The sequence below is a fragment of the Oncorhynchus kisutch genome, linkage group LG16 (assembly GCF_002021735.2).
Source record: "Oncorhynchus kisutch isolate 150728-3 linkage group LG16, Okis_V2, whole genome shotgun sequence".
Lineage (NCBI taxonomy): Eukaryota > Metazoa > Chordata > Actinopteri > Salmoniformes > Salmonidae > Oncorhynchus > Oncorhynchus kisutch.
In genome coordinates this window covers 8485497-8510346 of record NC_034189.2, presented here as the reverse complement: position 1 = coordinate 8510346, position 24850 = coordinate 8485497, and the positions used below count along the sequence as shown (strand labels likewise).

The window sequence follows — 24850 nt, the reverse complement described above, 5'->3', positions numbered from 1 at the left end:
AGGTATTTGCTTTCGTTCACAAAAGCCATATAGGTGGTGGGTTAACATGCCTACTATTGAACACACTGTTGCTAATGAGAACAAAAGTTCCACCGACACCGTCTAACCCTTAACAATCTTTGCACATCTGAAAAATAGTGTATGTTTTAGAGGATCGAAGGACCATGATTGGCATAAGAACCTTAGGTTAAGCTTAGCATCCACTACAGCATGTCTGAACCCCCACTTATCCTTATATGGTACCTTACTAAACCCCCACTTCTCCTTATATGTCTCCTTTCTAAACCCCCACTTCTCCTTATATGGCTCCTTACTAAACCCCCACTTCTCCTTATATGGCTCCTTTCTAAACCCCCACTTCTCCTTATATGGTACCTTCCTAAACCCCCACTTCTCCTTATATGGCTCCTTTCAAAACCCCCACTTCTCCTTATATGGCTCCTTTCAAAACCCCCTCTTCTCCTTATATGGCTCCTTTCTAAACCCCCACTTCTCCTTGTATGGTACCTTACTAAACCTCCACTTCTCCTTATATGGCTCCTTTCTAAACCTCCACTTCTCCTTATATGGTACCTTACTAAACCCCCACTTCTCCTTATATGGCTCCTTTCAAAACCCCCACTTCTCCTTATATGGCTCCTTTCAAAACCCCCACTTCTCCTTATATGGTAACTTTCGTAACTTTCAAAACCCCCACTTCTCCTTATATGGCTCCTTACTTCACACCCACTTCTCCTTATATGGCTCCTTTCAAAACCCCCACTTCTCCTTATATGGTAACTTTCGTAACTTTCAAAACCCCCACTTCTCCTTATATGGTTCCTTTCTAAACTCCCACTTCTCCTTATATGGCTCCTTTCTAAACTCCCACTTCTCCTTATATGGCTCCTTTCTAAACCCCCACTTCTCCTTATATGGCTCCTTTCAAAACCCCCACTTCTCCTTATATGGCTCCTTGCAAAACCCCCACTTCTCCTTATATGGCTCCTTTCAAAAACCCCACTTCTCCTTATATGGCTCCTTTCAAAACCCCCACTTCTCCTTATATGGTAACTTAATTCACCCCCACTTCTCCTTATATGGTAACTTTCAAAACCCCCACTTCTCCTTATATGGTTCCTTACTTAACCCCCACTTCTCCTTATATGGCTCCTTTCAAAACCCCCACTTCTCCTTATATGATAACTTTCAAAACCCCCACTTCTCCTTGTATGGTTCCTTACTTAACCCCCACTTCTCCTTATATGGCTCCTTTCTAAACCCCCACTTCTCCTTGTATGGTACCTTACTAAACCGCCACTTCTCCTTATATGGCTCCTTTCTAAACCTCCACTTCTCCTTATATGGTACCTTACTAAACCCCCACTTCTCCTTATATGGTAACTTTCGTAACTTTCAAAACCCCCACTTCTCCTTATATGGTAACTTTCAAAACCCCCACTTCTCCTTATATGGCTCCTTACTAAACCCCCACTTCTCCTTATATGGCTCCTTTCTAAACCCCCACTTCTCCTTGTATGGTACCTTACTAAACCTCCACTTCTCCTTATATGGCTCCTTTCTAAACCTCCACCTCTCCTTATATGGTACCTTACTAAACCCCCACTTCTCCTTATATGGCTCCTTTCAAAAACCCCACTTCTCCTTATATGGCTCCTTTCAAAACGCCCACTTCTCCTTATATGGTAACTTTTGTAACTTTCAAAACCCCCACTTCTCCTTATATGGCTCCTTACTTCACCCCCACTTCTCCTGATATGGCTCCTTTCAAAACCCCCACTTCTCCTTATATGGCTCCTTTCTAAACCCCCACTTTTCCAGAGAGATATACTGGTAGCAGCATAGAGACCAGGAAGGATGAGTATTCAGACCCCTTCACTTTTTCCACATATTGCTACGTTACAGGCGTATTCTAAAATTGATTACATTTTCCTCAACAATCTACACATAATATCCCATAATGACAAAGCAAAAACTATTTTTTGTTTGTTGGTATTTGTAAAGTTATTTTGGATGATAGTTAAGTTAAGTTTAGTGTTCAAAGTTTCCAAATCTGTATAGCAATCAAGGATAAATTGTTCCTACACTGAACAAAAATATAAACGCAACATGTAAAGTGTTGGTCCCATGTTTCATGAGCTGAAACAAAAGATCCCAGAAATTGTCCATACGCACAAAAAGCTTATTTCTCTCAATGTGTTCACAAATTTGTTTACATTCCTGTTAAGTGAGCATTTCTCCTTTGCCAAGATAATCCATCCATCCGACAGGTGTGCTATATCAAGATGCTGATTAAATAGCACAATCATTACACAGGTGCACCTTGTGTTGGGGACAATAAAAGGCCACTATAAAATGTGCAGTTTTGTCACACGAACCCAATGCCACAGATGTCTCAAGTTGAGGGAGCGTGCAAATGGCAAGCTGACTGCAGGAATATCCACCAGAGCTGTTGCCAGAGAATTAAATGTTTATTTCTCTGCCATAAGCCACATCCAACATCATTTTAGATCATTTGACAGTACGTCCAACCGGCCTCACAACCGCAGACCACGTGTATGGTGTTGTTGGGAGAGCGGTTTGCTGATGTCAACATTGTGAACAGAGTGCCCGGAAACAGTTTAGCTAGCTAGGTATTAGATCTACATACTAACCTATTCTACATAGTTGTATCTCTGGTGTCCTCCGCAGCAGTCTCCGTAGCAGATCATTCTCCTCCTGGTACTCTGCTACAGTTTTCTCAATCGCACCAAAAATCTCCACAGCAGCAGATGCCGTTAAACATTCATTTAACAACACACTCAACAACTGTAGTTTAGACGTTTTCAGTGGACTGAGAGTTGGGTGTTCAGCTAATATGACTTCTTGACATGGGTTCTCCAGATCACATTCACTTTTCACACAGGAAGGAGTGAATATGGAGTCTTTGGTATCAAAGAGCCCTTGAAGCTGCTCTTCCTCCTGACTGGTCCTGACTTCCTCCTGTTCCTCTTTAATCTGTTTGGTCTCTGGGTCCTCCTGCCCCAGACTGGGGCTCCACTCCTGCTCACAGTGCTGCTGCTCAGGGGGAACCTCCTCTTCAGAGACAGAGACCTGCAGGGAGTCTGGAGGGAAGGAGAGGAGGGTCAGAGGTCACCTATACAGACATGCCTGAGTGCACAATGCCATTTCTAAAGGCTTTTGTTGACGCCGACAAAAAGCATTTTAATATATTTTTTAATGATCTGTTTATGATGTTCCAATACGAAAAACCAGATACAAACATTGACATTCAGTGTTGAATGGAAACACAAATGTAGACGACAAAACAAAACTTAACACAGATATTCAGAAAAAACTAAAATGTCCCTCTCATAGATCTAGGTGGTCCATATTACTGGTACCCTGTATATATATATATATAGTCATACTGTTACCCTGTATATATATATATATATATATATAGTCATACTGGTACCCTGTATATACAGTGCCTTGCGAAAGTATTCGGCCCCCTTGAACTTTGCGACCTTTTGCCACATTTCAGGCTTCAAACATAAAGATATAAAACTGTATTTTTTGTGAAGAATCAACAACAAGTGGGACACAATCATGAAGTGGAATGACATTTATTGGATATTTCAAACATTTTTAACAAATCAAAAACTGAAAAATTGGCCAAATACTGGTACCCCGTGTATACAGCTATACTGGTACCCTGTGTACACAGCTATACTGGTACCCCGTGTATACAGCTATACTGGTACCCTGTGTATACAGCCATACTGGTACCCCGTGTATATAGCTATACTGGTACCCCATGTCCAGCTATACTGGTACCCCGTGTCCAGCTATACTGGTACCCCGGGTCCAGCTATACTGGTACCCCGGGTCCAGCTATACTGGTACCCCGTGTATACAGCTATACTGGTACCCCGTGTATACAGCTATACTGGTACCCCGTGTATACAGCTATACTGGTACCCCGTGTATATAGCTATACTGGTACCCCGTGTATACAGCTATACTGGTACCCCGTGTATACAGCTATACTGGTACCCCGTGTATACAGCTATACTGGTACCCCGTGTATATAGCTATACTGGTACCCCGGGTCCAGCTATACTGGTACCCCGTGTATACAGCTATACTGGTACCCCGTGTCCAGCTATACTGGTACCCCGTGTATAGAGCTATACTGGTACCCTGTGTATACAGCTATACTGGTACCCTGTGTATACAGCTATACTGGTACCCCGTGTCCAGCTATACTGGTACCCCGTGTATATAGCCATACTGGTACCCTGTGTACACAGCTATACTGGTACCCTGTGTATATAGCCATAATGGTACCCTGTGTATACAACAGTATCGTTACTCATTGTCAGGGTTCTCCGCAGGATTTTTTAACAAGGTGGTGCTACTGAGTACGAGGGCAGAGCCCCACTCTGGGCTCAGAGATGGTGGTGTTTTCTTACACCTGCAACAGCCATGTCCTGCAATCTGAAGCAAAACATGTCCTAATATCTTAACACGTTTTACATAGTGGAGCATTCAGTCCACAAGATGGCGCAGCGCCTCTCACATTCTTTGAGGAGAACCCTGTGTTATCTTTATTATTTTTCTCTCTGCATTGTTGGAGGGCCATAAGTAAGCATTTCACTGTTAGTTTATGCCTGTTTACGAAGCATGGTACAAATACACTTAGATTTGAAGGCTTTAGATAAGTAATCAAATATGCAGACAACTATATAATCATAGGCCTACGTAATAATTGTTAATGGATTTAATGGTTTATTTAATCTAGTAAATTACACATTCGCAGATAAACGCTTGATTGCTTTAGGCCTGTAGACCAATATATACAGTAGTTAGGTAGGTAGAACATCTCATTAAAAACATTTGGTTGAAACTGTGATCTCTATTTACCTAAGCAGTTTGCTAATTGAGTAGAACTATATCTAACTATCAGTAGATCTACATACTAACCTATTCTACATAGTTGTATCTCCGGTGTGATCCGCAGCAGTCTCCGTAGCCGATCATTCTCCTCCTGGTACTCCACTACCGTTTTCTCAACTGCACCGAAAATCTCCACAGCAGCCGTAGTTAAGCGCTCATTTAAAAACACACGCAACAACTGTAGTTTAGGCATATTTCAGACGACTGGGAGTTGGGTAGCCTATTTAGTTCAGTCAGTAGCTAACTAGGTCTTTCTTTACTCCACAACAATAACGTTCAAAATCAAAACAAAGTAACCTCAGAGAGGATGAGGCGAAGCGAGAGGGTACACTCGTTAATATCTGTCCAAAATAATCCCGATACATTTCAATGGATTTATTTCGGACCTAATCTTGTCGCCTGCTTTCCTACTTTTGGGACAACTTCTATTGTCAGGATTGAGTGACGTGAGCATCTCATCATTACATATAGATCTCTGTTCACCTCCAATCCTACTTCCGTGTTCTAGTCGAGGAATTTTAGAATACTCCTTGGTTCTTCTGGAACCCGGAAACATACAACAGCGTCGCCAGATGGGTGGAGGTTTAATATTGTGCAAGGCAGCCAGCCTACTGACCAGAGGTGTATACTACAAAGCATGTCCCTGAGTTAGCCAGCAAACTAGCCTAAATATTCTTAACCAACAAAAATATAGTCAAGCTTGAAATGGGCATGGTGCGGGGTAGCCTAGTGGTTAGAGCGTTGGACTAGTAACCGGAAGGTTGCAAGCTCAAACCCCGGAGCTGACAAGGTACAAATCTGTTGTTCTGCCCCTGAACAGGCAGTTAATCCACTGTTCCTAGGCCGTCATTGTAAATAAGAATTTGTCTAGTTAAATAAAGGTAAAATAAAGAAAATGGTCAGTTTGACCCAACCAAAAAAACATATCAAAGTTTAGCCTTCTCAATCAACCTGAAAATCTGTTGTTATTCAATCTATTTTGTAGTATACCCCGAGTCAGTGGAGGCTGGTGGTAGGAGCTATAGGAGGGCTGTAATGGCTGGTATGGAATGAATGGTTTCCACATGTGATATGTTCTACACCATTCCATTCCAGCCATTACAATGAGCCCATCCTCCTATAGCTCCTCCCACCAGCCTCCACTAGCACAGTAGTAAAGGGAAACGATAACTACATGTAGACAAACATCAATATAGGATGATGTGGGATAATCAATTCATCATCAGGAGTCGACTGTATATAATTTCTCGATTTACGAGACTAAATCAATATCATCAATGAGCAGCATTAGGTCAGAATTGATGAGAAATACATTTTCTGGAAAGTATCACTACCATTTTTTTATGAATCAATAACATCAGTCAAACATTCTCTCAATACCCTGAGAGACATTCTGAATCAATAACATCAGTCAAAACATTCTCTCAATACCCTGAGAGACATTCTGAATCAATAACATCAGTCAAAACATTCTCTCAATACCCTGAGAGACATTCTGAATCAATAACATCAGTCAAAACATTCTCTCAATACCCTGAGAGACATTCCAATATAAACAACCAAATATTCAGATATTAATTAAGTGATAATGCCCAAGAAGACGGTGTTTGCAGAATATATTGGCATGTGTGTTGTTAGGCCCGAGACGAAGTCAAAGGGCTACAAACCGTGCCAATATATCCTCCAAACACCGGCTGCAATGGCATTATCACTTAAATAACAACAGCATAACATTTAGCAGAAAGGGCATCACTCAAACAACGGCATCACTCAACATTTTTTACAGTAGAATATTGTGGCTGGGGTGTGTGGGGTCCCGTGGGGTCCGTGGGGTCCCGTGGGGTGTGTGGGGTCCTGTGAGGTCCTTGATGATGTTATGGCCCTTCCTGCATTTGTTTAAGCTGTTTTCTAGTGACATTTATTTGGATACATCCATAACAATGCGCTAATGTGGAGCGATTTCTCCTGACATAGATAATGTGCTCACTCGTCATTACAATGTTGTTCAGAGGAGCTAGCCAACAACACAGCTAACACAATCACTTCAAACTGAAGCTGGACACTGTTGTTCAGAGGAGCTAGCCGACAACACAGCTAACACAATCACTTCACACTGAAGCTGGACACTGTTGTTCAGAGGAGCTAGCCGACAACACAGCTAACACAATCACTTCACACTGAAGCTGGACACTGTTGTTCAGAGGAGCTAGCCGACAACACAGCTAACACAATCACTTCACACTGAAGCTGGACACTGTTGTTCAGAGGAGCTAGCCGACAACACAGCTAACACAGTCACTTCACACTGAAGCTGGACACTGTTGTTCAGAGGAGCTAGCCGACAACACAGCTAACACAATCACTTCACACTGAAGCTGGACACTGTTGTTCAGAGGAGCTAGCCGACAACACAGCTAACACAATCACTTCACACTGAAGCTGGACACTGTTGTTCAGAGGAGCTAGCCGACAACACAGCTAACACAATCACTTCACACTGAAGCTGGAAAGGCTGCAAAGAAGCTGCACTTCGTTTTGTTTTACCTTTTTTAAATGTACATTTCTTTGTATATCCATAAAAATGATGTCAGCGGATTCATGATTTCAACTGGCTGAGAAACCGCTGTCTGTCCCCTCCTGACACGTTCATTACCATGGGACAGCTGCAGCAAGGTTTATACAAATCTCTGCTGTTGAAAACTAAATGTTAGACTAAAAGTAATGTGAGGTAATGTCTAGATGCTTTTTATAGTGAAGATCAAGTTTATAAATTGTTTAGTTGGGTTGCTCAGTGGATTGGATGGAACCGAGTAAATAGGCATTTTAATATCATAGATTAAGGTGGTGGTAACTTGTGGAATAGACACCGGCTGGAATGCGGTTTTAACCAATCAACATTCAGGATTACACCCACCCATTGTATAATATGTTGTTATTCTATTGTTCTATTGTCATTCTACTGTTCTATTGTCATTCTACTGTTCTATTGTTATTCTACTGTTCTATTGTTATTGTTATTCTACTGTTCTATTGTTATTCTATTGTTATTGTTATTCTATTGTTCTATTGTTATTCTACTGTTCTATTGTTATTCTACTGTTCTATTGTTATTCTACTGTTCTATTGTTATTCTACTGTTCTATTGTTATTCTATTGTTATTGTTATTCTACTGTTCTATTGTTATTCTACTGTTCTATTGTTATTCTACTGTTCTATTGTTATTCTACTGTTCTATTGTTTTTCTACTGTTCTATTGTTTTTCTACTGTTCTATTGTTATTGTTATTCTACTGTTCTATTGTTATTCTACTGTTCTATTGTTATTCTACTGTTCTATTGTTATTGTTATTCTACTGTTCTATTGTTATTCTATTGTTATTGTTATTCTACTGTTTATTGTTATTCTACTGTTCTCTTGTTATTCTACTGTTCTATTGTTATTCTACTGTTCTATTGTTATTCTACTGTTCTATTGTTATTCTACTGTTCTATTGTCATTCTACTGTTCTATTGTCATTCTACTGTTCTATTGTCATTCTACTGTTCTATTGTCATTCTACTGTTCTATTGTTATTGTTATTCTACTGTTCTATTGTCATTCTACTGTTCTATTGTCATTCTACTGTTCTATTGTCATTCTACTGTTCTATTGTCATTCTACTGTTCTATTGTTATTGTTATTCTACTGTTCTATTGTTATTCTACTGTTCTATTGTCATTCTACTGTTCTATTGTCATTCTACTGTTCTATTGTCATTCTACTGTTCTATTGTCATTCTACTGTTCTATTGTTATTGTTATTCTACTGTTCTATTGTCATTCTACTGTTCTATTGTCATTCTACTGTTCTATTGTCATTCTACTGTTCTATTGTTATTCTACTGTTCTATTGTCATTCTACTGTTCTATTGTTAGTCTACTGTTCTATTGTTATTCTACTGTTCTATTGTTAGTCTACTGTTCTATTGTCATTCTACTGTTCTATTGTTATTCTATTGTTATTCTACTGTTCTATTGTTATTCTACTGTTCTATTGTTATTCTACTGTTCTATTGTTATTGTTATTCTACTGTTCTATTGTTATTCTACTGTCTATTGTTATTCTACTGTTCTATTGTTATTCTATTGGTATTGTTATTCTACTGTTCTATTGTTATTCTACTGTTCTATTGTTATTATATTGTTCTATTGTTATTCTACTGTTCTATTGTTATTCTATTGTTATTGTTATTCTACTGTTCTATTGTTATTATATTGTTCTATTGTTATTCTACTGTTCTATTGTTATTCTATTGTTATTGTTATTCTACTGTTCTATTGTTATTCTACTGTTCTATTGTCATTCTACTGTGCTATTGTCATTCTACTGTTATTCTACTGTTCTATTGTTATTCTACTGTTCTATTGTCATTCTACTGTTCTATTGTCATTCTACTGTTCTATTGTCATTCTACTGTTCTATTGTTATTCTACTGTTCTATTGTTATTCTACTGTTCTATTGTTATTCTACTGTTCTATTGTCATTCTATTGTTATTCTACTGTTCTATTGTTATTCTACTGTTCTATTGTTATTCTATTGTTATTGTTATTCTACTGTTCTATTGTTATTCTACTGTTCTATTGTTATTCTACTGTTCTATTGTTATTCTACTGTTCTATTGTTATTCTACTGTTCTATTGTTTTTCTACTGTTCTATTGTTATTCTACTGTTCTATTGTTATTGTTATTCTACTGTTCTATTGTCATTCTACTGTTCTATTGTCATTCTACTGTTCTATTGTTATTGTTATTCTACTGTTCTATTGTCAGTCTACTGTTCTATTGTTAGTCTACTGTTCTATTGTTAGTCTACTGTTCTATTGTTAGTCTACTGTTCTATTGTCATTCTACTGTTCTATTGTCATTCTACTGTTCTATTGTCATTCTACTGTTCTATTGTTATTCTACTGTTCTATTGTCATTCTACTGTTCTATTGTTAGTCTACTGTTCTATTGTTATTCTACTGTTCTATTGTTAGTCTACTGTTCTATTGTCATTCTACTGTTCTATTGTTATTCTATTGTTATTCTACTGTTCTATTGTTATTCTACTGTTCTATTGTTATTCTACTGTTCTATTGTTATTCTACTGTTCTATTGTTATTCTATTGGTATTGTTATTCTACTGTTCTATTGTTATTCTACTGTTCTATTGTTATTCTACTGTTCTATTGTTATTGTTATTCTACTGTTCTATTGTTATTCTACTGTTCTATTGTTATTCTACTGTTCTATTGTTATTCTATTGGTATTGTTATTCTACTGTTCTATTGTTAGTCTACTGTTCTATTGTTATTCTACTGTTCTATTGTTAGTCTACTGTTCTATTGTCATTCTACTGTTCTATTGTTATTCTATTGTTCTATTGTTATTCTACTGTTCTATTGTTATTGTTATTCTACTGTTCTATTGTTATTCTACTGTTCTATTGTTATTCTACTGTTCTATTGTTATTCTATTGGTATTGTTATTCTACTGTTCTATTGTTATTCTACTGTTCTATTGTTATTATATTGTTCTATTGTTATTCTACTGTTCTATTGTTATTCTATTGTTATTGTTATTCTACTGTTCTATTGTTATTATATTGTTCTATTGTTATTCTACTGTTCTATTGTTATTCTATTGTTATTGTTATTCTACTGTTCTATTGTTATTCTACTGTTCTATTGTCATTCTACTGTGCTATTGTCATTCTACTGTTATTCTACTGTTCTATTGTTATTCTACTGTTCTATTGTTATTCTATTGTTCTATTGTTATTCTACTGTTCTATTGTCATTCTACTGTTCTATTGTTATTCTACTGTTCTATTGTTATTCTACTGTTCTATTGTTATTCTACTGTTCTATTGTTATTCTACTGTTCTATTGTCATTCTATTGTTATTCTACTGTTCTATTGTTATTCTACTGTTCTATTGTCATTCTATTGTTATTCTACTGTTCTATTGTTATTCTACTGTTCTATTGTTATTCTACTGTTCTATTGTTATTCTACTGTTCTATTGTTATTCTACTGTTCTATTGTTATTCTACTGTTCTACTGTTATTCTACTGTTCTATTGTTATTCTATTGTTACTGTATTGAGCATGTATTTTTGTACTTACTTTTTAAAAATGTTATATTGTTGTCAAGAGGTGAACCAAGAGGTACGCATGTCATTGTACTGTGTACTGTACACCAGAGCTGTTCAATGGGCAGAATTCAGTTATTTTTTAACAACACCTGGGTCACAGAGGGGAGGCAGCCCGGTTACAAAACCAATACAGTCAACTTTCACTCGGTGTAAAACACCTACACGGCGCCCGGGCCAGATTAATAGAACCGCCTGTGTCCGTCCTGGAGGGCCAAAACACTTCTGGTTTCCATCCGCTCCTTCTAATCAGGGACTCATTCGAAATAGCACAATAGTGAAAACGGCAGTTTACTTCAAACCCAGCCGTCGTTCATTCTCCTTGTGTAACAGTTAAGATAATGGGACAATCCAGAGTACCAGGCAGTTTCCATCCCTGGAATGGAGGCTACGTTGAGGTAAACATCGGAGTACGATACTTGTGAGTATGATGCTTGTATGGATATCAACCCCAATCAACCCCTGCATTACAGCAGAGACTGTACGTAATGATGTCATGCTCATGTACCTCCGCCCCTAACAACGGGAGTCGTTGTCGCAAAGGCGAGAGGGCAGGCGACAAGTTTTAGGTCCAAAAAAAGCCCAACGCTACAGAAGTCCAGGGAGGACATAGGAATAATATCACGACCTCTTTATCTCATGATCACGACAGAACAAAAGTTATGTCAATATCACGACCCCTTTATCTCATGATCAGCTAACAGTTCACCTGTTAGTTTTCTACATATCTGCCCATCAAATTCAGGAACGTAAACACCTGCTCCTTTGCACCCACAATCTGGGTCCTTTGGATCCATCTGTGAAAGGCGGTAAAGGGTGACTGTTGTCTGTGTGCAGAGGGTCCCTGGTTCGAGCCCGGGTCGGGGCGAGGGAGGCGAGGGGGACAGACGTAAAGTCTATACTGTTACATAAGCAGAATGAAGGATGACTTTATGGGAGTGTAGAGAGCAGCATCAACCACAGGGTTGATCATGAGACATGAAGAAACAGCACTTGAGCAGAATCTATGTGGACGTGGCAGGCTGGATCAATACAGACTTGACTGTTCTGAGTCATGTCTCGTCCTGTGGAGAGACGTCCTTTGTTTATCTGTTATTTTACCAGGTAAGTTGACTGAGAACACATCCTCATTTACAGCAACATCCTGGGGAATAGTTACAGGGGAGAGGAATTAGCCAATTGTTAACTGGGGATTATTAGGTGACAGTGATGGTTTGAGGGCCAGATTGGGAATTTAGCCAGGACACCGGGGTTAACACCCCTACTCTTACGATAAGTCCCATGGTATCTTTTAGTGAGCACAGACAGTCAGGACACCCGTTTAACTTCCCATCCGAAAGACAGCACCCTACACAAGGCAGTGTCCCCAATCACTGCCCTGGGGGATTGGGATATTTTTTTAGACCAGAGGAAAGGGTGCCTCCTACTGGCCCCCCATCATCACTTCCTGCAGCACCTGGTCTCCCATCCAGGAACCAACCAGGACAAACCCTACTTAGCTTCAGAGGCAAGCCAGTAGTAGGATGCCAACAGTGGGATGCCAACAGTGGGATGCCAACAGTGGGATGCCAACAGTGGGATGCCAGTAGTAGGATGCCAACAGTGGGATGCCAGTAGTAGGATGCCAACAGTGGGATGCCAACAGTGGGATGCCAGTAGTAGGATGCCAACAGTGGGATGCCAGTAGTAGGATGCCAACAGCGGGATGCCAACAGTGGGATGCCAGTAGTAGGATGCCAGTAGTAGGATGCCAACAGTGGGATGCCAACAGTGGGATGCCAACAGTGGGATGCCAACAGTGGGATGCCAACAGTAGGATGCCAACAGTGGGATGCCAACAGTAGGATGCCAGTAGTAGGATGCCAACAGTGGGATGCCAGTAGTAGGATGCCAACAGTGGGATGCCAGTAGTAGGATGCCAACAGTGGGATGCCAGTAGTAGGATGCCAACAGTGGGATGCCAGTAGTAGGATGCCAACAGTGGGATGCCAACAGTGGGATGCCAGTAGTAGGATGCCAACAGTGGGATGCCAACAGTGGGATGCCAGTAGTAGGATGCCAACAGTGGGATGCCAGCAGTAGGATGCCAACAGTGGGATGCCAGTAGTAGGATGCCAGTAGTAGGATGCCAACAGTGGGATGCCAGTAGTAGGATGCCAACAGTGGGATGCCAGTAGTAGGATGCCAACAGTGGGATGCCAGTAGTAGGATGCCAACAGTGGGATGCCAACAGTGGGATGCCAGTAGTAGGATGCCAACAGTGGGATGCCAACAGACGGATGCCAACAGACGGATGCCAACAGTGGGATGCCAACAGTCGGATGCCAACAGACGGATGCCAACAGTGGGATGCCAACAGTGGGATGCCAACAGTGGGATGCCAACAGTGGGATGCCAACAGTGGGATGTCTAAATAACATCAGTCAGACCATTCTCTCATCACCTGGGAGACATTCTTAAATCAAAGGACCAGGAATTCCTGTTTCTAATAAGGTGAAAACATCAACAGACTGAACAGCAGACCGGCGAGCTTCCTGCATTCCTGTGTAATGTTGAATCATTACATCATCATTCGAATCAAATCAAACTTTATTTACATAGAATGTTGAAAAACACAACTTGATCACGCATCTATTTATCTGAAACCCTGATATGATCCAGAGTATTGATTTGCTTTCCTAAGAGTGTTGTCCACATCCTGCATGTTATTCCCATCGTCTGACAAGAGATCTTTGTCCTAATTAGTTTCCATCCAGTTTTCTTTCTTTGTGGACGTTATTCGCATGCTTCAGCAGATGAGCCTTACGAATGAACGTTCTACCACAGACGGAGCAGCCATGTGGTTTCTCTCCTGTGTGAGTCAGGATATGCCTCCTTAGGTCCCCCTTTTGACTGAAGCTTTTACAGCAAAAATTACAGCTGAATGGTTTCTCCCCTGTGTGAGTCAGGATATGCCTCCTTAGGTCCCCCTTCTGAATAAAGCTCTTCCCACAGTCACCACAGCTAAAAGGTTTCTCTCCTGTGTGAATCCTCATGTGCATGGACAGGTGTCCTTTTTGTTTGAAGTTCTTGCCACAAAAGGGGCATGTGCAGAGTTCCCCCATTGGTGGGTTGGGATCCAATGGTGGACTGCTGTCAAGTCCTACTGTGTAGCTGCTTACAGCTGAACTGTGTCTGTAGGCATTGTTTTGATTATCTGGAGGGTCACAGGGAATGTTGAGACCCTTAATGTGGGTCACAGTGACAAAAGGTGTGAGATTCACTGGTTTAGAGTCTCTCTCTCTGTTCTCCACAGTCTGGGTTTGGGGAAGAGTCAAGGATTGAAGTGTGTCCTCTTGATCGCATTCACTTTTCACACAGGAAGGAGTGAATATGGAGTCTTTGGTATCAAAGAGCCCTTGAAGCTGCTCTTCCTCCTGACTGGTACTGAGATCCTCGTCTTCCTCTTTAATCTGTATGGTCTCTGGGTCCTTCTGTCCCAGACTGGGGCTCCACTCCTGCTCACAGTGCTGCTGCTCAGGGGGAACCTCCTCTTCAGAGACAGAGGGCTGTAGGGAGTCTGGAGGGAAGGAGAGGAGGAGCAGAGGTTACCCTGCTATACAGCCTGGATACAGAGGTTACCCAGCTATACAGCCTGGATACAGAGGTTACCCTGCTATACAGCCTGGATACAGAGGTTACCCTGCTATACAGCCTGGATACAGAGGTTACCCTGCTATACAGCCTGGATACAGAGGTTACCCTGCTATACAGCCTGGATACAGAGGTTACCCTGCTATACAGCCTGGATACAGAGGTTACCCTGCTATACAGCCTGGATACAGAGGTTACCCTGCTATACAGCCTGGATACAGAGGTTACCCTGCTATACAGCCTGGATACAGAGGTTACCCTGCTATACAGCCTGGATACAGAGGTTACCCTGCTATACAGCCTGGATACAGAGGATACCCTGCTATACAGCCTGGATACAGAGGTTACCCTGCTATACAGCCTGGATACAGAGGATACCCTGCTATACAGCCTGGATACAGAGGATACCCTGCTATACAGCCTGGATACAGAGGATACCCTGCTATACAGCCTGGATACAGAGGTTACCCTGCTATACAGCCTGGATACAGAGGTTACCCTGCTATACAGCCTGGATACAGAAGTTACCCTGCTATACAGCCTGGATACAGAGGTTACCCTGCTATACAGCCTGGATACAGAGGTTACCCTGCTATACAGCCTGGATACAGAGGTTACCCTGCTATACAGCCTGGATACAGAGGTTACCCTGCTATACAGCCTGGATACAGAGGTTACCCTGCTATACAGCCTGGATACAGAGATTACCCTGCTATACAGCCTGGATACAGAGGTTACCCTGCTATACAGCCTGGATACAGAGGTTACCCTGCTATACAGCCTGGATACAGAGGTTACCCTGCTATACAGCCTTTAGACATCATTGTTGGGGATCAATTTGAATTTAAAATCAATGATTGAAAGACTAGAATGATTTTTCAATAACTTCCTGATAATATGAAGAGAAGAAGCCATTTTGTTCAGTCGTATTTTTGAATTGTTAGTCGTCGCGAGTCACACTTCCTATGACACTGTATTGGTTCAATAACGTGTGTTATTGTGGGTTTATAACCTGCTGTGTCCAGTCTGTTTGTGACTTGAATACCCAGTTATATAATGGTAAAATGATTGTGGCATGGCTCTGCATTACGGTGGATAATATCCCATTGTGCTGGAGCTAGAGCACCTGCCTGTATTATTTCATTTAGTCATTTTTATTTTATTTAACTAGGCAAGTCAGTTAAGAACAAATTCGTATTTACAATGACGGCCTACCCAAATGCAAAAGGCCTCCTGTGGGGACGGGAGCTGGATTTAAAAAATACATTTAAAGAATAATTAAATATAAATATAGGACAAAACACACATCACAACAAGAGAGAAAATACAACACCACATAAAGAGAGACCTAAAGAAACAACATAGCAAGGCAGCAACACAATAATATATCCATCGGGACAATTCGTTTTTCAGTAGGACCGATTGGATTAATGGATACCTCTGTATTTCTCTCTGGGAGCATCAGGTGTCCACTTGCGCAATGTAGCCGCACAAAACAGGGTTTTGTGACTACTATGATTTCACATTGTAGCCAATTGAATTGCAGAAATTCTGTGACCAATTTTTCTGAAATTCGGGGTTCAAGTAATACATAATAAGGAATTCCCCTCGAGCACAGCCGCTAATTGGGTAAAACAAACATTATTTCCCATTGACCCCAGCTGCCAACTTGAAAATACAGAAACAAATCATAGCGAAAGGCTGCTGTGTTGTTTAATGTCCAGTACACATAACCAGGTCAAAAATCCCAACCTAATGCTACCGCGCATGTAAATATAGCCTGTGAGAAAAGCACTGTGGCTTCAGGCTATTCTGCATGAGAGAGTGGGAAATTGTGGGGAGCCAAGTAGGCTGCACAAGTAGGCTACACAAGTAGTCTACACATAGCTAGCTATGTGTAGGCTACACAAGTAGGCTACACATAGCTAGCTATGTATGTGGAAAACATTTCATCACAGTTAACACATTTAACTTGTTTAGTTTAGACCGTTTGTAACGCCATTCACTGTTTGTAGCTGTACACAGTCGTCTGTTTGTTTGTGTTGTTGGTCTTGGCCGTCTAAAGGTTCCGGTCGGTTGCTAGGTAGCAGCCACTCTGCTGCTAGCACCAGCATGAAAAAGGGCCATGAGGGAAGCCCTACAATATGTTGCTTTTCTAAGTAGTGAGAATGCTCTGGAGCAATACTGAAAAGTATATTTTTTTTTAGATAGGTTTAGACATTTTTGTCTTAAAATGTAATTTTGTACTTGACTTAAACAAGCAGACAAGAAAATTGTGTTTGAAAACGTTTTGTTTTTTTACTGAGACAACGGGGTAACCTAGGTAACCACGGGTTGTTTTCCCCAAAGGCGGGTGGGGGACAACGTTCTATCTAATAGTGATGGGTCGTTCGCCAACAAGTCGGTTAACGTCGGGAGCCCGGCTCTTGTCGGGTTAACGTCGGGAGCCGGGAAGCAATATCAGAAGAGCCGAATCTATTTATAAAAAATATAAAAAATTAAGATATGAATAATCAAAAGATTTAAATGAATAGAATTAACAAATTAAAAGAATGAAAAAATAAATATTATAATATAGGCCTAAATGCTCAAGCGCGCACACACACACATTCGTTCTGACTGTCTGCTCAGACTAACAGCCTCACTGTTGTTCCTGTCAATCAGACACGGCAGTGTCAACAAATGAACCAAAGGTTTGTGCAGGCCGAGTCAACTCACTCACAATCACACACTTAGCAGCTGAGGAGAGAGAGGAAGGACAGTAGCACAGTAGCACAGTAGCATTTGGATGCATTTTAATAAATATTGACAATGTTAGAGCACAGCATAGAATTTGCTAAAACAAAATCTCATATAAAGCGAGTTCTACACACAACCTAGACCGGCATATGGGAACTGTGCACCCAACTGTGAAGCTAGCTGTAGCAGAGCCTCGAGAAACTAGTGGGCCTGCTAGTGATAGTGGTGGAACCAGCACCTCCACACGTGGAGATATATCCACTCAGTCAAGTAGGCCTGGTAGTGGTGGAGATGTATCCACTCAGTCAAGTAGGCCTGGTAGCGGTGGAGATGTATCCACTCAGTCAAGTAGGCTTGGTAGTGGTGGAGATATATCCACTCAGTCAAGTAGGCCTACTCTGCGACCCACAGCAACGCAGTCTTCTACGGACCAGTTTATGCCAAAGTCTATGTCTGTAGCAAAACAAGCCTAAATTGATATTGCATTGGCTAAGGACAGAGGTTTTAGAAATTATAGCAATAGTCTAAATCCAATGTACACATTTCCAAGCAGGAAAACACTTTTAAAATCACTTATTCCATAACTGTATGAGAGCACACAGGCTTCAGTGGGGGAAAGAGTCCAAAAAGCTACTGCAGTTTGCCTTACCACTGACTGCTGGACATCAAGGGTAACCACTCCTTACCACTGACTGCTGGACATCAAGGGTAACCACTCCTTACCACTGACTGTTGGACATCAAGGGTAACCACTCCTTACCACTGACTGCTGGACATCAAGGGTAACCACTCCTTACCACTGACTGTTGGACATCAAGGGTAACCACTCCTTACCACTGACTGTTGGACATCAAGGGTAACCACTTCTTACATGTCGGTTACATGTCACTTCATTGAAGATTCTTCAGTGTCTAGCTGTCTTCTGGGCTGCTTTGAGTTCAGCGACAGACACCTCAGAGGAACTGTTGTGATTGGCCAGAGAAAGGTATGTAGATGGAAAAGTGGTCTGTTGTCTTAGTGACAATGCAGCTAACATAACCAAAGCCATGAAAATTTTTAAATGGACCCATCATCCATGTCTTGCCAACACAATCAACCTGATTATCAGAGATGCTCTGAAGGTGAAGCCCACTGTGGACAACGTGAAATCAGCTGTGGAATACTTCCACAGGAGCACAGTAGGTGCTGAAAAACTAAAGTCTCCACAACGCCAGATGGGGATGCCTGAGTTGAGGCCTAAACAAGACTGCACTACAAGGTGGAATTCAACATTTTATATGTTGGAACCGGTTTCTTGAGTCAAAGGATGCCATCATCTCTACCCTGGCTATTGTCAATGCACCTGTAGATGCTCTGACCCAAGAGGAATGGGAGGTGGTGGAGGAGGTGTGCAGAGTCCTGGAACCCTTTGAGCAGGTCACTCTGGAGATCAGTGGAGAGAGGTGGACAGAAAGTTCCACAGAATGGAATATAATCTCGTGCTATCAGAAACCGCTGCACTTGACCCCAGGTGTAAGAAGTTAGCCTTCAGTGATGCCAGAGCGATTGATGAGGCTCTTCAAAGAATAACCTCAGCAGCAGGGAGGGACAGCCCCAGTAGTCAGCTGGTTCAGGCACCAGGGCAACAGGAAGAAGAGGGAGGGACAGCCCCAGTAGTCAGCTGGCTCAGGCACCAGGGCAACAGGAAGAAGAGGGAGGGACAGCCCCAGTAGTCAGCTGACTCAGGCACCATGGCAACAGGAAGAAGAGGGAGGGACAGCCCCAGTAGTCAGCTGGCTCAGGCACCAGGGCAACAGGAAGAAGAGGGAGGGACAGCCCCAGTAGTCAGCTGGCTCAGGCACCAGGGCTACAGGAAGAAGAGGGAGAGACAGCCCCACCAGTCAGCTGGCTCAGGCACCAGGGCAACAGGAAGAAGAGGGATCAGATGGAGGAACAGCCCCAGCAGTCAGCTGGCTCAGGCACCAGGGCAACAGGAAGAAGAGGGATCAGATGGAGGAACAGCCCCAGCAGTCAGCTGGCTCAGGCACCAGGGCAACAGGAAGAAGAGGGATCAGATGGAGGAACAGCCCCAGCAGTCAGCTGGCTCAGGCACCAGGGCAACAGGAAGAAGAGGGATCAGATGGAGGAACAGCCCCAGCAGTCAGCTGGCTCAGGCACCAGGGCAACAGGAAGAAGAGGGATCAGATGGAGGAACAGCCCCAGCAGTCAGCTGGCTCAGGCACCAGGAAGAAGAGGGATCAGATGGAGGAACAGCCCCAGCAGTCAGCTGGCTCAGGCACCAGGAAGAAGAGGGATCAGATGGAGGAACAGCCCCAGCAGTCAGCTGGCTCAGGCACCAGGGCAACAGGAAGAAGAGGGATCAGATGGAGGAACAGCCCCAGCAGTCAGCTGGCTCAGGCACCAGGGCAACAGGAAGAAGAGGGATCAGATGGAGGAACAGCCCCAGCAGTCAGCTGGCTCAGGCACCAGGGCAACAGGAAGAAGAGGGATCAGATGGAGGAACAGCCCCAGCAGTCAGCTGGCTCAGGCACCAGGGCAACAGGAAGAAGAGGGATCAGATGGAGGAACAGCCCCAGCAGTCAGCTGGCTCAGGCACCAGGGCAACAGGAAGAAGAGGGATCAGATGGAGGAACAGCCCCAGTAGTCAGCTGGCTCAGGCACCAGGGCTACAGGAAGAAGAGGGAGAGACAGCCCCACCAGTCAGCTGGCTCAGGCACCAGGGCAACAGGAAGAAGAGGGATCAGATGGAGGAACAGCCCCAGCAGTCAGCTGGCTCAGGCACCAGGGCAACAGGAAGAAGAGGGATCAGATGGAGGAACAGCCCCAGCAGTCAGCTGGCTCAGGCACCAGGGCAACAGGAAGAAGAGGGATCAGATGGAGGAACAGCCCCAGCAGTCAGCTGGCTCAGGCACCAGGGCAACAGGAAGAAGAGGGATCAGATGGAGGAACAGCCCCAGCAGTCAGCTGGCTCAGGCACCAGGGCAACAGGAAGAAGAGGGATCAGATGGAGGAACAGCCCCAGCAGTCAGCTGGCTCAGGCACCAGGGCAACAGGAAGAAGAGGGATCAGAGGGAGCAGAAGCACCAGCAGTAGTGCCACAAACGTCTGCTGTTTGGATGCTGTTTGACGAGAGAACAACTGGGGATGCAACACGAAGGAATCCCTCAGCAGATGCCATAATGGAGGTCCGATCCTATTTGGAGGAGCCCCTCCTCTGCAGATCCTCTGAGCTGGTGGGAGAACAAGGCCTCTGTCTACCCACGGCGTACTAAAGTCATGACAGGGAGACTCTGCATAGCGGCCACATCCGTTCCCTCTGAGAGGGTCTTCTCGAAAACGGGACAAATAATTACTGAGAGAAGAAACCGCATCAGACCCTCGAAAGTGAGGCAGCTCGCATTTCTGAATACAAATGTCTCATAAAAGATAAATCTGGTCAGCATTGCTGTGAGCTGCTGGTTATAACATGGCAATAAAGAAGAGAGAGAAAAGAAGGACCAGTTTAATGTTTTAAGTGGAATGCTGCAGTTGTGCACATTGTTATTTATTTCTCTTTGATATGGTGAAATATTCTATTATTATGTTGTTCAGATTGTATTAGTTTTGAACGGTTACATTTATATGGACTTTGTTTATATACTTTACAAAGTTATACTTTAAATGCAAATGTTTAATAGCATTCTATTTCATAACAAACCAATGCATTTTTAAATACATTGTGGTTAAGGTAGAGTATGATTACATTTAATCATTTAATTAGAATTGTTTTAAACACCAATCATAGTCAAACTATCACAAACTGTTTGACTTGAAATACAAAATATATATTTTTTTTAAAGAGCCGTTTGGGAGCCAAAAGAGCTACTTATCTACTGCGGATTGGGACTATCTACCTAATTTTCAAAACGTAAAAAAAACAAAAACACGGAAGACAAACGCGGAAAACTATGGACAACTTCCTCCGTGCTCACACTGCAGCATAATTCATATGCGCGCCACTAGAAATTCCCGCATTAGCATGTTTCTGTTAGCGGAGACATCATGACAAAATACCCCATGTATTACTGTCCTGCTGATGTGCCTGGACCCTGTAGGCTAAACTGCAGAGAAAACACATAACTGATTGAAATGGTTGCCCAGTCAGACAAGATGCCGTTATTTCAAAATAAATATGTATTCAAAACGCCAGGCTTTTGAGACGTTATTCAAATCACATTGGTGATTCACTGCAGTTTAGAGCCTAGACTAGAGTTTTGTAAAAACATTGCTTAATCGCATTGTGTTGTCGTAGTAACCTAGTGCAGGGTACATTTCTTGTCCCTAAAAGATGTAAGCGATAGGGCAGCTCCTACCTACGGGGACTGGGCAGGACCACACTTAACGCAGCCTCATACACACAGTGTAGGGCACCTATGATTTCATTATCTGATCGTTTTTTTTTCTTCCATTGACTGGATATTTTCACCGAAATATTAAAGCTTAACATTGATGTTATGAATTATGGGCTAATATACTTAGCTTCTAACTTAGGCTATAGGCTACATCTTGAGCCTGTCTGTCTTAATTGTTCTGCCACAAGCTACTCCTTTTAAATCTTGTCAGAGTCCCAGGAAAAAGACAGACAAAAAAATAGCTTGTTGGACACTTATTTCAGCTTATTATATTTTGCCTACTAACAGCCTATTGGAGGAGAGATGCTCGCTTAATGTAAAATAGGCTACAGTAATAACAGGTGAGGAGTTGGAAAGGAGAAGGCCATATTTTCCTATAGGCGGCCTATCTTGACGCCGGGCTACATCCCAACTAAAATAGACATTACACCATATGAGTGGCCTGCTACACTGTCAAGAATAGACCCAAAATGATTCAAAACGGTTGCATAATCAGGCCAAGGTTGTTAGTTCAGCATGAAACAAAACAGGTGTGGAGTGGCTATTCAAATTAGCCCACATCACTGCAGTTTTACAGCCTATAGACAATAATGGTGTATACACTTGATAATAGTAATGAATTCCTCATTGCACTGTGTTTGATTTGATTTGTGTTGTTGCCCAGGTCCTGGACTTCCTGACGGGCTGCTAACCACGTTTGTGTGACCAAAATAACATCTGCTAACCACGAGAGAAATAGTCCTATAATTCCTATAATAACTATAACCTAAAACTTCTTACCTTGGGAGTATTGAAGACTCATGTTAAAAGGAACCACCAGTTTTCATATGTTCTCATGTTCTGAGCAAGGAACTGAAACGTTAGCTTTCTTACATGGCACATATTGCACTTTTACTTTCTTCTCCAACACTTTGTTTTTGCATTATTTAAAACAAATTGAACATGTTTCATTATTTATTTGAGACTACATTGATTGTATTGATGTATTATATTAAGTTAAAATAAAAGTGGTCATTGTTCATTCAGTATTGTTTAATTGTCATTATTACAAATAAATAAAAATCGGACAAATAATCGGTATCCACTTTTTTGGGGGGGGTCCTCCAATAATCGGTATCTGCGTTGAAAAATCATAAATCGGTCGACCTCTAATATCTACCTACATTTCCTCGTACTCCTGCACAGAGCAACCCTGCACAGAGCAACCCTGCACAGAGCAACCCTGCACAGAGCCAAGCTATCATTGCTGATTGTGTAGACCACCTTATTCCATGTGTTACTATTGTGTTTCTATTTTTATTGTATTCTGCATTGTTGAGAAGGGCCCGGAAGTAAGCACTTCACTGTTAGTCTACACCCGTTGTTTACAAATGAAATGGAAATCAATAGTGGAGCTTTGCGTTCCCGGGAAACACAGAGAGCAGCCGGGAGGAATGCAGATCTGCCATTTTACAATCTGGTTACTTATTTTACTTGCACTTTGACAGGATCTGTGTTTTATAGACCTCATGACTGGTCTGAACCTGTATCTGTGTGTTTTATAGACCTCATGAATGGTCTGAACCACTATCTGTTTGTTAGAGACCTCATGAATGGTCGTGTGTGTGAACTTATCTTGGATCCGCGTTCATTTGCAATGATATCCTTCGCCACCGTTTCCTTACAACATAATAAATATAGTTAGTTTCCTTCCAGCTAATTTCTTAGTTACACGATTGTATAACTAGTACAATTAGTTTAATTGGAGATTGCATTATTTATTAAGTTCGATAATGAGGACGAAAAATAGCATAGTTACTTAAAACGACGTTTCACGTTTTTTGCATGAACCTGAATCAAGAAAATTAGTGGTGAAGTCTCTCCCAGACACGGTACACTATTCCTCCTCACCACTATATACTCACCTCTTCTACATAGTTGTATCTCAGGTGTGATCCCCAGCAGTCTCCGTAGCCGATCATTCTCCTCCTGGTACTCCACTACCGTTTTCTCAACTGCACCGAAAATCTCCACAGCAGCCGCCGTTAAACGCTCATTCAAAAACACACGCAACATCTGTAGTTTAGACATTTTCAGTTGAGTAACTTATTCAGCTCAGTCAGTATGTCTTGACCCCACACAAGAAGTGCGGTCTTCAAATCTACTTCCGTGTTCTAGTCAAGGAATTTGAGAAAAATCCTTGGTTCTAGCGGGTAGCAAACTCGGAAAGGCACAACAGCGCCGCTAGTTGGATGGGGGTTTAAATTAGAACAATTTAATAGGATTTCTATAGTTTGCATTCATACAAAGTGTGCTTATTAGGCAGGGGTGGTAAAAGTACCCAATTTTCATACTCAAGTAAAAGTGAAAGTCGTTTTTAAAAAGTACATCATTTTATTTAGGAATGTAGTGAAGTAAAAGTTGTCAAAAATATAAATAGTAAAGTACAGATTCCCCCTCAAAACTACTTAAGTACTACTTTAAAGTACTTTTACCTAAGTACTTTACACCACTGTTATTTGGAGTCCACTGGAAATCATTATTTCCCAAAAGATTCAAATGATATCATGAATCGTGAAAATGGATGAGAAATAGCCTTGGACAGATGGAAGAAGCTATTTTTATGTATTTCGTTCTTCTAACCACTTTCCATCTCTGAACAACAGGGTTGGCACCCAAACCCTAGAGGCCATGTCATCTGATGCGACATTCCATCGCTCTCCTTTGTCAAACAGCCCTGTTGGACAAATTCATCTTGGTCCCTCCCCGTTTCGTTCCGTTTGCGCTGTTTGCTTCTGGTTGGTTCTTAAACGGTAAACGGTTTCCGTAATGAAAACACCCACGTTTTTGCACACAGACAGACACACAGACGGATTGGCAGCCAGGAGGAGCCAATATATTATTAACCGTTAAGACATGCATTTGTCAGCTAAATAACACGTGTATTCTGTGTCCCTAAACTCTTATTTATAATGAGTTTCGTTTGTAAT

The 24850-nt window shown here is 42.0% G+C and overlaps 2 protein-coding genes across 5 annotated transcripts in view; both read right to left on the bottom strand.

The window, feature by feature from the left end:
- The window catches only part of LOC109880282 (zinc finger protein 37-like), a 63910-nt gene that overhangs the window by 24318 nt on the left and 14742 nt on the right, over positions 1–24850 (bottom strand). For 2 of the 4 annotated variants that reach the window (XM_031791720.1, XM_031791719.1), the window contains exon 3: positions 2889–3104. In XM_031791720.1, the coding sequence (XP_031647580.1) occupies positions 2889–3104 (216 nt within the window). Of the gene's footprint in view, positions 1–2654; positions 3105–4968; positions 5634–24850 lie in introns of those variants that run through there. The other 2 variants (XM_031791721.1, XM_031791718.1) reach the window with 2 other exon arrangements.
- LOC116353936 (gastrula zinc finger protein XlCGF48.2-like) lies at positions 13690–24120 on the bottom strand. The gene is made up of 2 exons (XM_031791738.1): positions 23786–24120; positions 13690–14677 (listed from the first exon to the last, which is right to left on the bottom strand). Exons 1-2 carry the CDS (start codon positions 23949–23951, stop codon positions 13860–13862), a joined length of 984 nt encoding a protein of 327 aa, XP_031647598.1. The 5' UTR covers positions 23952–24120; the 3' UTR covers positions 13690–13859.